Genomic DNA, 16876 nt, shown 5'->3' with positions numbered 1-16876 from the left:
AGTCACAGAAAGAAACCAGAACAATCAGTCTCATTGTTCCTTTTCCTCAAATTTTTTGTGAATACCAAGATGACACCGATACCACAATACTAAAAAAAATGATTACAGGACTAAAAACAATCATGATGGTACCAAAAAAGAATAATATTTGGAATGAATTTTTATATAAACCAAAAAAGATTCTTTTTTGTAATATAGATAGTAATAATTTATATAATTGGTGGAATTTTGCTGCGATCATAGACTTTAAGTGGAAAACTTTTGGATGGATTTACTATTCTTTTATTTGGGTTATCTATACAATTTTTTATATTTGCTATACACTAGCTTCTACAGCATTGTCCATTGCTGATTTTTATCGTGGTTCACTTTACAAAATTACAATTATATTTGGCATCATACAATTATCTTTTGAAATTCGACAGTGTCTATGGAGACCAAAAAAATATTTCACTGATCTATGGAATTTATTTGGTAAGGAAATTTATTATTTATTTGCATATGATATATTAAAACTAAATTAACTTTAATTCAATCAATTAATAGATGTAGGGGCTTATTCATTACCCGTTATAATATCTCTTTATTGGTTTATCAGTAAAAATCCACCCCATTGGCTTATGGCTATATCTTTTATATTATTAAGTTTTAAATTCTTATTATTTTTTAGAGTATTTAGTTCGTTTGGAAAATATTTTGCCATAATAATTGGTGTTGCCCAAACAGTTTTTCCATTTTTGGTGGTCTTATTTTTTATTATACTTGGATTTGCTCAAGCATTTTTTATTATTCTAAGATCAATTGAAGTTAATGATGATAACGATCCACAGAACCTTGTAACTAAATATGATTTTGTTAATTCAGATGGAACTATAAATAATATAATTCAACCTTCAGATTCAAATACAAATTTGTTTAATTGGTTTCCTACTTCACTTTTAGCTGTTTATAAAATGCTTACTGGTGATTCTGGATCTTTATCATCATGGACTTTTCGTGAAAATCCCACAATGACATTTTTATTAGTTGCTTTTACATTTTTCACTGTAATCTATCTTATGAATTTATTTATTGGATTGCTTAACATAGCAATTGCTGATTATAACAAAGAAGAAGAATTTTTACTTCAAAAAGCACAGGTAATAGTTTTTTTGTCTTGGTTACTATATTCGGTGATGATATCAAATTTTCACTGATTACACTTTATTTTTAAAGATTATTGCAGAGATTGAATTATTCTATATGTTACCAAGTCAGAGACGTGATAACAAAGAATGGTTTCCAGATTGGATGTAAGAGTTAATTTATCAATATTAAAAATTTTTGTTAATTATTGTCCCATTATATTGTTAACTATATTTTATTTAATTATTTTAGTTATTATGATATGCCTGTTTCCGAAGTTCGTAAATTAATTAATGCAATTGATAATAATAAGGCTGATTTTAATTATCCTCCGTTTATCAGTAATGAGTTGAGAAGTTTAGTAGCAATTAAGGATAAATATAGGGAAGAAAAATTGAATGAAACAAAAAATGAACTTATAAATGAACTCAAAAAACATATTCAAGAAGTATTAGAAAATAATGCTAAAAAGGATAAGGCTAATGCTAACGATGAAGTTGTTGAAAAAAAAGAAAATGACGATCAAATTGATGAATGATCAACTTTCGTTAATTTCCCATTATATTTACGATAAAATATTCTTTTTTAACTCTTTAGAACTTTTTTTAAATGTAATATTTCTTTATATTTTATTTATATTTTAAAGCTAGTTAATAAATTATATAAAATTTACTTATGGATTATTTGGTAAACTATTGACCATTGTATCAGAATAAATTCTTTTATTCATTTAACGAAACTGCAGTAACCCACGTAATTTACCTATTATTAAATAGTTCACGATGCATTATTTCTGTACTTTAACAGCTGTAATTTTTTTGTATCTTAGGTGATAATATTCTTTCAGTAATAAACTATAGGCGATTTCTATTTGTACACGGGGTGTTCAAACACGGGTTTCCAAAAAAGTAAATTTCCTATGCTGATCATTTAATGTTGGGCAGAATTAAATTTAATCGAAAACAGGAAAAAAAAAGAATTTGTTAAATAATCAAAATTGGCATTCAAAATCAACTTTGACGCATGTTCCCTTTAAAATTATATTTATTAAAAATTTTTTTTACATACAGTAACTTATTAATAAAGTCACGTGATACGTGTATGAACACCCCGTGTAAATTAAGAAATTTTCTAAACTATATGTAGAGAAATTTTTTTTCGCGTAAAAAACAGGCAGAAATATTATTTCGTATAAGTGGAATGAAAAATTCTCTTTCTGCTATTATTCTGACGGTGGTGGATTTCGTGATGACAATACATTGACCACAATACTTTGTTCAAAAGGATGTTACCAACCTACCAGATTCTTTGAAATAATCTTAAAGGCTAATTTATGTTAATACTATGCAAAATTGGGTTTTGATTTGATTGATGTAGTTATTAATTTAAAACATGACATTTTCTGGATGCGTGAACGTGTGAAAAATTTACAAAAGCAAAGTGACTTTTCAAAAAAAAAAACAATGATCAAAGGAAGTTTTGACCGTATTTTTTTTTTGTTAAATTTTTAAATTATAAAGATAAATGATTTCATTTTATTAAATTATATCACTTTAAATCTGAGCTTTTTTTACTTTTTTGATCCACATTTTTCACCTTTTAGCTTGTATTGATTGTCTCAAACTCATTTTTCACCTTTAAGACTTAATGTTTTTTCCAGTTAAAAGTATCCTTGGAAATATTTTTCAAATTAAATTACATTAAAAAGACATTTTTGAAGAAATTCATAATTTGACAAGATAGTTTTATATTACCTTTTATACTACCAAATTTACCAAATAAAAATAAATAGAATTTTAATCCCCATATCGATATTATTTGTAAAAATAATATTTACATCAGCATCGAGTTTACTAGTAAAATTTCCATTTTCAGGACGCATTATTACGTGGATCTTACGTAATCAACGATCTAATTTTCTTATTTTCTTTGTCATGCACGACACCTGCCAAAAGTATCCGACACCTCTTAAAAATGGCCGTTTAATCACATTATCTCAGCAATCAGTGATCAGAATTTAATGATTATGATTCATCATTGTAATCTATTTCAAATCGCTGTTGAAAAAAAATTCGATATCGCTATTATCGGTAATACATAATCAGTAATGATGGTACTTGTTTTTTAGAATTTATCAAAAGAAGGCGGTTACATGCCCATCGCTCCTTTTCGTCTCATCATTCCTTTTTGTCTCCCATCACTTCTTTTCATCTCTCATCACTCCTTTTCGCCCCATTACTCCTCTTCATCTTCCCATCATTTCTTTTCATCTCTCATCACTCCTTTTCGTCTCATCGCTCCTTTTCACCTCCCATCACTTCTTTTCGTCTCTCATCACTCCTTTTCATCTCCCATCACTTCTTTTCGTCTCCCATCATTTCTTTTCATCTCTCATCACTCCCTTTCGTCTCATCACTCCTTTTCGTCTCATCATTCCTTTTTGTCTCCCATCACTTAATTTTCATCTCTCATCACTCCTTTTCGTCTCATCACTCCTTTTCGTCTCATCATTCCTTTTCGTCTCATCATTCCTTTTCGTCTCATCATTCCTTTTCGTCTCATCATTCCTTTTCGTCTCATCATTCCTTTTCGTCTCATCATTCCTTTTCGTCTCATCATTCCTTTTCGTCTCATCATTCCTTTTCGTCTCATCATTCCTTTTCGTCTCATCATTCCTTTTCGTCTCATCATTCCTTTTCGTCTCATCATTCCTTTTCGTCTCATCATTCCTTTTCGTCTCATCATTCCTTTTCGTCTCATCATTCCTTTTCGTCTCATCATTCCTTTTCGTCTCATCATTCCTTTTCGTCTCATCATTCCTTTTTGTCTCCCATCACTTAATTTTCATCTCTCATCACTCCTTTTCGTCTCATCGCTCCTTTTTGTCTCCATCACTTCTTTTCGTCTCTCATCATGTCCTATTTCTCCTTTTTGTTTCCTATCACACTCTTTTTTACTCCCTTTCATCTTCTATTACTTTCCATTACTCCATTGTTGCTTCATTTTTTTATTAGCATCTTTCTCCTTGATCATTGTAATTTTATTATCTATTTATTTATTGTTATTGTTTTTTTTATTTGCATCACTTCATTAAAAATAAAGCCAGTGATTTTTTACTTAAATTTTAGTATTTGCAAATAAAATTTCATAAATTTTAGTTTCGCCGATCAAACATTCAGAAATTAAAAAAATTATCCATCAGCCGATTAATAAAATTACTAATTTACTCTATATTGTACATCATGTGACATATTTGGAAAAAACCCCCAATGGTTAGCAATCCCCAAATAAATTTATTTTATTTTATTTTATTATCTCGATATGTTATAAAAAAAAATTATTATTATTTTTTTTAATTAACTTTATTAATATTATAACAATTATTATCTGTTATACAACAATTTGTTATAATTTAGACGTCATTACATCTCCTAATAAAGTATCTATCTACTAACTATCCAAAACGAAAAAAAACAAAAAAAATTGAATATACCAAAACGTACTAGCTATTTATGATTTTAATTTAACTTTTAATCAAAATCTATGCTAATACCTACGACCATAAATGACAGATACTTTACTAACAAACTTACCACCTCTTTGGTTTTATCCCTTTTCTTTTACAACGACTTGCTCGACGTTAGCTTTTTGTATTTCTTTGAACAAAACAGGTGCTTGTTATCTTTATTTACATGATTACTACCGTCCAAGTTGAAACTACTTGAATTCCAACTCATCATCTTTATAATTTTTCTCCACTCTGTTGGAAAAAAAATTATAATCCCCTCTATTTTATAAAATTATGTATTACGTGTATCACATAATACTAATCTACTTTTTTTAAACTATTTTAAACTTTTTTAATAAAATCCCCCTCCCTCTTTTCCGTTTTTCCCTTTTTCCTCCTCTCCTCCATTTTTACCTTTCCCCTCTTCTTTTGTTCTTCTTCTCTCTCGTTCTCCTCTCTCCCTTTCTTTTCGTTTCCTCCTCTCTTTCATCCTCTAAATTAACCGCTTTTCACCAAGTAAAAAAATTATGAATTTATTTTTTAGGTAACACTTTCATTTCAGCGGATCTCTTGTGGAAATGTTAATTTTTTTTGGCCTTACTAACCTTTCTTTTTTTAGGGTTTGCCACATTTCGACCTTCGGATGCGTAAAAAATTCTAGATAGCCAGGTCTTTAAACATTTTGGAATTCAGTGGTTAGTTTCCTTATTTTTTTTTTATTTTTACAGTAACGATTATTAACGTTTCTATTTTTTAGACAGGTCTGGTTGCGTGGATTTGAATTTTGGTAAGGGCTGAACACGTGGAATTTGATTTTAGTAAGGGAATTGTAACGATTAAAATTTATTTTGTTTAACAAAACGTTTATAACGCTTCATATTTTTTCCTTTTTTTTAGACGAGTCTGGACGAGTGAAATCAGTCTTTTTTAAATAATTTTTTTTTTTTTTTTTAATATCTCAGATTCAGACGCAGCTTTGAATTTTGGCATAATATGGTAAGTTTTGAAGCTACAACTTCAAAACATCTTTTGATATTTTTTGAAAAAAAATCATTTTTTTTTTTATATCGACTTTTCTTCCTTTTAGGTTTTGGATAGGTAAGTTTTGAAGCAAAAGCTTCAAAGCACTTAATATTTTTTTTTTGAAAAAAAAAACTAATTTTTTTTCTTTTTTTTTAGATATCACCTTTAATCTTCCTTTTAGGCTTTTGATAGGTAAGTTCTGAAAGTTCTTTCTTTCTTTTGAATTAGGTATTTTTTTTAAAAAAAAAATACCATATTTGGCAGTAATTAAGCACCCCTTTTTTGCACTTAATGCCGGCCAAGATGCTCATAATTCTGGCCAAAATCGCCATAATTCTGGCCGGGGTGCTTATTTTTGGGGGTACTTAATAATAGCAAAATACGGTAATCTATTTTTTTTTCTTTTTTTAGGTATCAGCTTCAGTCAGCCTTCAGATCGGTAAATTTCGAAAGTTTTGCTTTGAAACTTATTTCTTTTTTTTTAAATAAAAAATTTTTAAACAATTTCTTTTTTTTTTTAGGCATATTATCGGCTTCAATCTTTCATTTCAGATCAGTAAGTTTTGAAAGTTTCTTTTCGTTTTGAAACTTTTTTGGCTTTTTTTTAAAGTAAAAATTTCTAATTTTTTTTCTTTTTTTTAGGTATATAATGGCTTCGACTTTAGACTTTAGATCAGTAAGTTTTGAGGGTTTCATTCCGAAACTTATTTTTGTTTCTTTTTCAAAATAAAATTTTTAATTTTTTATTTCTTTTTTTTTCTAGTTAGGTCAACTTTGACATTACCACTTTAAATCGGTAGTTTTGAAGACTTTTTTTTGAAACTTATTTTTATTTTAAAAAAAAAAAAGTTTAATTTTATCGGCTCTTTGTTTAGACACATTCAAAACTTTCGACCTTAGGTAAGTCTTCAAAATTTTTTTTTTGTGAATTTTTTCTTTTGAAAAAAATTGGATTAACTTTATTTCTTTTTTTATTAGATACTGATCTTCCTTGGTGACTTGGATCGGTAAATTGAAGCTTTAAAAATATTTTTTTTTTTTTGATTTTTATTTGAAAAAACTGATTTTTTTTTTAGGTATCAGCTTAACTTTCTCTTTTTTTAGACAGTTGGGCTTTTGGACATGTGAAATTTGGTGTGTAGATTTTTAGATTCTGCCATTATTCTAGTTTTGCAACATCCTGTTGTGAACTAGATTTTTTATTTTATTTTATTTAATTAGAAACTTTTGCTAACGTTTATATTTACTTTTCTTGTAGGTTTCATCAATTCCGTCCCTTTGGAGTTCAGGTTAAAATTTATGAGTAGAATTACTATATTTAATATGATATAAAATTTGTATTTATTATATTTTTATTTCGTTTTATTTGTATATTGCAATATTATGATGATTAAATAAAAATGTTTATCGTTTAAGATGTTTAAAGTTAAATATCGATTGTTTATTATTCATGTTAAATATCAATTGTTTATTATTTATATTAAATATCAATATTTATCATTTAGCTGTTAGGTTTAAATTTGATGATTTATCATTTTTATCTATATCGATACTACTCGACGAGTGTGATTATTATCGATATATATCACATTCTAAATAATGTGATATATATCGATAAAGTGATATATCGCTATATATCACCTGAAAAATTTCTTGATGAACTTTGACGGCATGTAGTGTTACAATCCGTCTATCCATTCCCTATAAAAAAAGAAAATTCGGAATTTGTCCTGAAAAGTATGGAAAATGTCCGGAAACTTTCCGTGCGTCCGGAAAACATTCGGAAACGGTCATGTTTTGGAACATTTTCCGGACGCTCGATTCTGGACAAATTCTGGACAAATTCTGGAGTGTCAAGAAAATGTCTGGAATTTGTGCGTCCGGAAAGTGTTCCAAAACGTGACCGTTTCCGAATGTTTTCCGGACGCACGGAAAATTTCCGGACATTTTCCATACTTTTCAGGACAAATTCCGAATTTTTTTTTTTTATAGGGATTGTCCACATGAATATCCATGAATATCTGTCATCCACAAATATGGATATTCATTAGTACTATAATGGCGTGGATGATTTTGATCCTATTCTAATAATTTCTCTAAATCAAAATTGGATAAATCAACACTCATTGCAAGCTTACCAAGTGATAATAGATGCATTTGCGACCGATGGATTTCAACAAAATGATCACAGAGATGAAAATTCATGCTTCGTGTTCCACTTTGCGAATGTGACTGAAATGTACACTGTACATGGAAACATCAAACACAATACCCAATGCATTCATGATTCATCAACCAAAATGCTCAACCAGCAGGAGCTGATTGGTATTGCTTGAGTACTTACTAAAGTGAGAGTGTGCAAGAGTGATTTTGGGCAAGATGATACATTTTTTAAGAATTAAAAGATTAAAAGTTAATAATTTCATGATCAATATACGCTAATACGCAAAGTAATACAGAAGAAAATGTTAAATCAATTTTATAAGTGAATTTATTTTTTTTAATGAATAATGCTTACTACTCCTTTTAACTTCGTAAAATCTTCCAATAAAGCGAAAAAAATTAATATAAGGATTTTGAAAAAAATTTTAGGTGAAATTTTATTGATTTTTAAGATACAGTACATAGCGGTTCATTCTTAATGCAATTTCCAGTGTGTAAAGGATCACTTGCGAACAAAATCTTATTTTTGCCTTTTAATTCTTATAAAAAAACAAAGCTTAATGATACGAAACTAAGTTAAAAGAACATCATTAAAGCGAATCACATACGCCTCCGTTTTAATTTGGAACATGGATCACTTTTTTGCCAAGCAATTTTTTTTACAAATACACTAGTGGCGTGATATAACATACAAAAAATAAATACAAGTGTAGGACGCCCGTAATACAGTTGTCTCTTATACTTTCTAATGTTTTCATCAGAAGCTTGCGGGAGAATGATCATAAGAACCTCTCGGGTAGAAATAAACATTCATGTGAAAAAGGGTTAATTTCAAATTGTTTGGATAAAATTATCATTACATACTCGTTTTTGTTATCATCTCTCAAAGTTTGTCCATGGGCTTTTGTTTAAAATTGTTTGTCATCGCTATTAGATAAAATTACTCACCTATTAATAATAATTGAACACTACCAAATATGTTAGCAACAATAAAAGCAATGGTGTCTAAGGAATATGACGTTGACGGAAATAAAACAATTTAGAAAGCGATGGAGATTAAAAAAGTTGAAAGAATGGGGACGAATAAAGAAGTCATTTTTTCATAGCTCTAGCCTCAATATAATGAGCCATCATGGCGGGTTTATGAAATATCCCAAATTTGTCCGTCATGTCAAAATTAAATAAATATTTGGTCATCAAATTTTATTTAAGTCACCAAATTTAGTCAAAAATGAGCCCCGCCCCAAATCATGCGTCTAATCAATTTTCCACTATCTAAAGGCGCGTTATTATTTGACATTTTTTTAGGAAAAAGCTTGTTTCTTTAAGTCAATTTTAATTCTTTGCAGTTCAGATGATATTTTGCATAATAAATTATACTAAAAGTAACCCAAATAATATTTTATATATAAATTATATCAAATATATAAAATAAATTACTTTTTATTTTTATAAAGAATTTTTCTAACTGGAGTGATGATTACTGGTGACCGAAATTATAATGATTGACTGGTATTATTAAAAAAATTTATTTAATTCCCGAGGGCGCAGCAACAGAGTTTTGCCAAATTTCATAAATCCATTGCAATGTTATTCCCATAAATATTTAAACTAAAAGAATGCTAACTTTTCATCTTAATAGCTAGTGGCATGAAAATATCACCATTCAATGCATCTTATTATGGAAATTCTAATGAGCTTTGTCTCATCCTTCTATGATAAATCGGTGGTGTAATATCTCAATGTTTTTGCATCCAACTCATCTTTTGAAAATTGATTTCTAACATGTAAAAATGTTGAAGTTTTACATTATCTATTAATCAAAAAAACTCACGCACTGGGTTTATCATAATGAGACACATTAAATGTACTTTCACGCCACTAGCTTTAAATGAAAAGTTATTAACAAATGTGATCTTATTATTCGAGTGCTAAGATTTCATTAGAGTTAATACAATAACATCAGACAAGAAAGAGATATTTTGAAATATGCAAATTAAATATTGATTCTTCCATAATTCTTTCCAATGATATTAATTATAATCAACTTGTAAAAGCCCTTAAAGCTAGATGATGGGTTTGAAGTGGTATTTACTACTATTTTTTTCGGATCAATATTACATTGGGTTATTATGTAGTACAGTTTTGATTGGACTGTCAGTGAAACTTAATTACCGTTAAACAGTTTCTATAAAATAATTTTTTTTTGACACGTCAATATCACGTGATTGGACCATAAATCTCAGCCTGCACTATGATAAGTTCGGCAGACCAAAACATCAATTTTATCGTTAACGTTAAATTTTAATGCATAGGGTGATCATTCAGATATTTATTATGTAAAAATTAATCAAGCTTTTAATTAATGATAATAATAAATGCTACATTATCAGGAATTATATAACAAAAGGAACAAACAGATTTTTTAAAAAAATTAATTTTATGACGATACGCTTTGACTTCCTTTAAAGGTACGCACGATTCTCATTTTATGGACTTAAAATTTTGAGATCAGCGGTCGATATTTTATTTTATACAAGTATTTACAAGTCCCATAATTTAAGATTTTATAAAATATGTTTAACATATAAAATTTTTCTATAAATTTTCATAAAATTAGGTCGACGGTCACGCCTTTACGAAAATAAATTTAGAAAGGTATGATATATTTTAATAGCTGCTAACATACTAACCCTAACCTAATCTTAAACCCTGTCGTCAAAGATACAGCGGTTGAGGGTTCATCCCATTAAAAAAAATTAATTATTTGATTTGTTATAAAAAAAAATATTTTTTTTTTATTTGTTTTAATTTATTATTAATTAGTATAAATTAAGAAAGGAATATACAATATATTTTATTATTAAAAATATTTAAAAAAAAGGCAGTCATTATATTGATAATATTTGTATTCATTTATTTAGATTAAAAAGAAAGTCTTCATCGAAAAATTCCATAAATAATCAAGTAAATAGTAAATATTAAATAATCAAATAGAATACATACCTGATACGGGGGGAGTAAGCGAAAATTTCGACATTTTTAGTCGTACTTATTGTGATACATTGTGTAAGTGGATACAACATCGTTAAGTAATTCAATAACGGTTAGTTTCAATGTTGCACAGCACAATGTAACTGACTGCTCTGTGTTGTTTGTTATTACGATCGACATGCATACTGTGATACATGATTGTATAGTGCGTTAGTTCTAGTATAAGTAAATCTTTTACAATGACAAAAAAGGAATACGGGCTTAGTATTATCAAAATCAAAAAAAAAGGTGTAACGAGACTAGAAAAAAAGTTATTTTAACATGATCCGTTCTTAAATTGGTTTTATACAGTACATGTACTATATGTATATTTATTTAATACTTTTTTTTTATTATGCTTCAAAACTAAACTAAATTAATACATTTTAATTATCAAAAGTCAAAATGGAATCATACCCGCAAACGACGTAAACAAAATTAACTTCAATTACGCAACAAAATTTCTAATTTAGTCTAATTTTGTCTGCCGGAACTCGGAAGGAACTCGGAAGAGATGCTCCGGTTTAAGTAAACTTAAAGCTTTCAAGTAAACAATTGTTTAATTAATAATAACATTAATTTTAGTAATATATAACATGACTATTGATATACCGAATATTTTATACATAACACATTTTATATTTTTTTATTTGTTTAATAAATATTTCATCAAAATTTTTAACAAAGTTTATTAAGTGTAACTTTTTTTTTGAATCTTTGAATGAATTTTAAATAATTTTTTTTTTATTTGCAGCATTCTTTTCTTCTCTCTTTATGGGTATCGTTAAAAATAGTTTATCCGAGATTATTATGGCTGATTGAATGAAAATATGATAAATGAACTATAATTAAGGAGAACGGATGAAATAATTCCTTTTTATTTTATTCTAATTTTAATTGTTCTTTTTTTTTATTATTTTCATTATTTTATTTTAGAATAAAAGTAATAATATATATTTATGAATTCATTATAATAAAAGTGTTATCATTATACATTGCATTAAAAGTAATAAAATCATTATTGCTCATATATTAAATAAATAAAGAAAATAAATAAAGAAAATGATTCAACGCTTAAAAAGTCATTATTTTATGTAAATATAAATAATATAAATTTCTTTTTTCTATTCAAACTCAAAAATTGATAATCATTTTATTTTATAGTTCATTGTATTGCTTGCATTGATAGTTGAATAACTAAATTTGGTTTCATTAAAGATTACATAATCAGCATACGGATTCACGTATGCAATATTAAAAAAAGGTAAGACAAAAAAAAAATAAAATTTTCACCCCTAAATCGCATAAGAATAATGTAACAATTAAAAAGCTTTGTTTATATGTTTATTTTATTTTTTTACTTTACACTTTACAAGAAATTATAGAGATAATCGACACGGTGATACATCTCGGAGATAAGCGGATTACAATGGTCAATTAAGAATTGATATTCAAGTATTTTGAAAGTTTTTGAATGTTAAAAACAAAAGTCCTGTGCCCAATAAAATGCAGCGGATTAAATAATCAACAACATCATAAAATTAAAAAATAATTTCATTAACCATGTTTTAAAAAATCTGACGTACTCTAAAAAAAAAAAGAAAAGTTCTTTACCTTTTTTCTAATTCTAAAAAAAATAAAAAAATTTCAAAATGAAATTAAATCATATATCACTTTTTATAACCCTATCGATTATTTTATTGGTATTATTACCAGTAAAATCATCAATCATTTTTGAAGAAAATCAAAATTCAACTGAACAACAACCCAGAGTGTTCGGTTTAGATTGTTATGATGATAATACTATAGTCGTTCGAATAGTTCGTAAAGATCCTTCCAAATTTCAGTGTCTTAAGGATTATTTATCTATTCGTACAATTTATCCCAATGGAACTGTTAAAGAATTTGATCTTTCATCAGATACATTAAATATACAACCTTTTAATTTTTGTATTCTTCCAAAATATCCAAAAGCAAATCCTCTTAGATTTTATCCAGTAAGAAAAAATTTTTTGTTAATAACTTACGCGGAAGCTGATGATATAAACAATTTTTACACTTATAATGATTGGGGAGTGGTTATCGACTTAGATGGAGGAATTCACAGGTAAACAAATAAATCTTTAAATATATATAAAAATAAAATAATACTTACTTGGTTCATTTATAGTAAAATTAAGCTGGGACCATCGTACGTTAATATCACTACTAAAGATTGGAAGCCAGGTCAAGATTCCATCACGCTAAATGTTCATCGTGATAATGGATTTCTCCGAACCGCTCCTTTAACAAATTCTACTGGTTATTCCTTACAGCAATTTATAATGTAATTTATCATATTAATTTTAATTATAAAAACATAATTAAAATTGATTTAACATACGTATATTATTATTTCCTTTTTTAAGCGATGAAAATGGAGGAATAGAGCAGATTGTAGAAACTATAAACATATATCCTACAGGCTACCCGCTTGAAACAGTTGCAACGATGGACGGAGGATATGCACTTATTTATCCTAATAATACGGGTTCAGCAACCATTTCAACAACTCCTCTTACTCCACAGTTTGGAATTTACTGCATGTTATTAAGATACGGAAAAGAAATCACACAAGGGCCAATCGTACTTTATCAAACTTTGACTCCAATAAATGTTCTTTTACTTGATTGTGATTTTACTTATGTAGGAGTTGGACAAACTTGTATGATAATTGCAAGCTCTACATTAACTGATAAAACATTTATTAAAATTGATTTCCTTTCATCTGGAACTGTATATAATATTACTACTTTTCAGAGTTCAGAAATTACCACAGATTATAGTATTCAATCATTAAGATATGGAGGTTATTTCTCATATTATGGAGTACAAAATATTAAGAAAAACTTTGAAATTAATGGTTATATTATGGATTACTACGGTAACCTCTTTAATTGGGGCCTTACATATCCCACGTTGGCAAATCCTATAGCTGATATTTTAGTTTTACCAAATAACACACTTGTAATTCCTCAACCAGAGGGAGAAAAAAGTTGGTCTTTGATCACTTCTGATTTGTATAAAATTGAGGGGGTACGAGGTAACGTTACACAGAAATTCTTTTTTTTTTTTTTTTAATACCTTTTAAACTTATATAAACTTTATATATATATATTTTTTTTAGACCATGGTTATGATAATTTACATATCGATACCACAATTCCTAAAATTGGTGACGTTATAAACCCGTCTGAAACTAAATTTCTCATAATTAAATATTATAATAAAGTTGATTTATCACCAAATCGTAATGTTACAATTTTACAAGATGATGGTACTAGTCATGGTATTATACGTCAAATGACGTCTATGACTTCTACTGGCAACGATGGATACGATAAATTTGTGAATCTTATTGATGATGAATTTGGTTCTATTATTAACATTACAATAATTGATAGTACGTTCAATAAGCCTGGTGGAAAATATTATGTTTTAATTGATGATGGTTTTGCAAGTAGTAGAGGTTATCATGAACCTATTATTGGTATACAGAGTAGCGCTTGGAACTTTACAACTAGTAAGTGTTTTATAAACGAATTCATATATAAATAAAACTTTTAAAATAATAATTTGTTTTTAATAGTTCAAGAAGATGATCATGAATCAACTAGCATAAAAGAAATATATCAAAAAAAGGTAAACTCTGCTGGTATTAGCGGAAAAGTTCGATTGACTTCAGAAGGAACAAATTATTTTAAAAGTATTAAAGATGACAAACTTAAATATAAAGAATTTTTTGATAATTTAACACGAGAATTGGCTAAAGCAATTCCTGTTAGTACAGAACGAGTAACTACAAGTGAAAAATATGAAATTGATACTTCAGTTTCTTCAGAACAATATATTTTATCTATTAATATTGAAAAAGCAAAGAATAAAGATGAAATATCAGTTAATTTAGCAGCTATTGATTTAGATACTTTAATAAAGAATAAATTCATCACTCTTATTGGATCTGGAGTATATTCAAATTATTTGGATCATAAATATGGATATGTAACCAAACGTAAGAATAAGAATAAGATTTTATAAATATATATTTTAATTAAGAATTTTATTTTAAAGATACTTTTGAATTTTTTTTTGATAATAGCCAGGTGGATAGAAGAAAATTTGAAAAAACTTATTATAACAGTCTTACTTAATATCGGACTCTTATCATTTTCTGCAAAGGTAGATTATAATTATCATAAATTTTTAATCGAAATAAATCAGTAAAACTAAGTACTAATAGAATAATTTATTTTTTATTTAGGAAAAAAATTATGCAATTTATACGTGTGGTAATTCTATTGAAAAATTCGTGACGACAATTTTTTTTACTAGTATAGATGCAGGACATATTGAAAAAATTTTTAATATAAGGTAAATTAAGTATTAAATTAAATAAAACTATTTTTCTATTTTTTAGTAAAAAAAATATATATATATGTATATTTATTTACACTTCTCTCTATTTCTCTTAGTATTTTCCTTGTGACATTTCCGTTTGTCGTAAATTTGGGGGTTGCGTTTATAATTATAATCAATGAATTTATGAGAACCGACCTCACAGATTTATTAATAAAAATTGATGAACTTATTGATAAACTATTAAATGAAGAAGTATCCGACGATTCTGATTCTACAAAAGAATTAATAGTTGATAATGACAATGTAACAAAATCAGATGAAGTGAGTAAAGAATTGAAAAAAGTTATAAGAGAGCTAATAATAAATGAAGATTTAGAAAAACTTAATAAACTCATGGAAGAAATAAAAATAGTTGACGAAATTATCGTAAAAGAAAAAAATGATAATACAGAAAATGAAACAATAAATAATACAGAAGTAAAAAATATTAAAGAAAAATTAAAAGTAATTAATAAACTTATAAGTAAAATAATGCAATTTGAGGATTTTGCAGAAGAATTAAAAGAAGTTGAAAACCTCTCAGAAAACTTGGTCAGAAAAGTGAACAGTTTTACAGTTAAATCAGAAGAAATCGAACAACTTGCAGAAGAATTAAATAAAATTAGGGTGCTTACAAAAAAATTAAAAGAAGTTAAGAAATTTGCAGAAGAAGTAAGCATATTTGTAGATAAAAGGAAATTAGAAGACATTCTTATAAAAGGAGAATTAAAAAACATTAAAAATTTCGCCGATAAATTAAATAGTCGTGTAAAAGACGAAAAAGACGACGATGCAGAAGATGATATAGAGGAAGTAGAAAATGAGGATAGAAATAATAATGAAAACGAGGAAAAAATTAAGAAATGGAGTTTATTAAATATAATAAATGGAATAAAGGAAAAAAGGAGTCACTCAATAAAGCAAAAAAAGGGATATCAAAAATTTTCAAAATGGTTAAAAGATAGTAAAGAACATCGAAAAGTAACAGCACTATTCGTTTTATTAGCAGGGGTTAACATTACATATTTAAGATTACTTGGTTCAAAGATGACAATTCCATGGTTTAACATTTATTTGAATGCTAAATTATCTCATGCGGCAAAACGTAAAATGATATGGGGAGTATTCATTAGCGCTATTATTGGAGATATTTCTTTAATCATTCTTCAAGTAAGTAGTTTTTATATTAATTTTTTTATCTTTTATTAAATCAAACATTAAAAATTCATTTGTTTTTTAATAGAGTTTTTATGTGACTCGAGTTGTATCACTTGGTTATACACCTGTATACAACATTTCAAAATCTAGTATAGATTTCTTCAGTAAAGGATTTTTAATAATTAAACATATGCTCACAGCTCGCTACATATAAAAAGGGCTAAAATCTCAAACCTGGCAATCTGAGAAAGAAAAAGAAGAAGTTAAAACGAACACATAATAATATGTGACAAATTTTTTATAGAAAAAATTTTTTCTTTTTTTCTTGTTATTTTTATTATTTTATATTACTATTGTATTACTATTGATAATAAATGCTTACAACTTTACCACGCATTAAAACTTTTGAAAAACAAAAAAAAATATTTA

The 16876-nt window shown here is 27.1% G+C and overlaps 1 protein-coding gene across 1 annotated transcript; it reads left to right on the top strand.

Moving 5' to 3' along the window:
- Window positions 1–12504: 12504 nt before the first annotated feature.
- OCT59_012390 (uncharacterized protein) lies at window positions 12505–16661 on the top strand (the record flags this gene model as incomplete). The annotated part of the gene is made up of 9 exons (XM_066134423.1): window positions 12505–12959; window positions 13023–13178; window positions 13261–13934; window positions 14019–14414; window positions 14481–14903; window positions 14991–15070; window positions 15153–15262; window positions 15364–16459; window positions 16533–16661. The coding sequence occupies 9 exons, from the start codon at window positions 12505–12507 to the stop codon at window positions 16659–16661; spliced, it is 3519 nt and encodes a 1172-aa protein (XP_065989688.1).
- Window positions 16662–16876: the final 215 nt, after the last annotated feature.

Source organism: Rhizophagus irregularis, chromosome 2, assembly GCF_026210795.1.
Source record: "Rhizophagus irregularis chromosome 2, complete sequence".
In the NCBI taxonomy this organism is placed as follows: domain Eukaryota; kingdom Fungi; phylum Glomeromycota; class Glomeromycetes; order Glomerales; family Glomeraceae; genus Rhizophagus; species Rhizophagus irregularis.
This window is presented reverse-complemented; position numbering and strand designations above follow the sequence as displayed.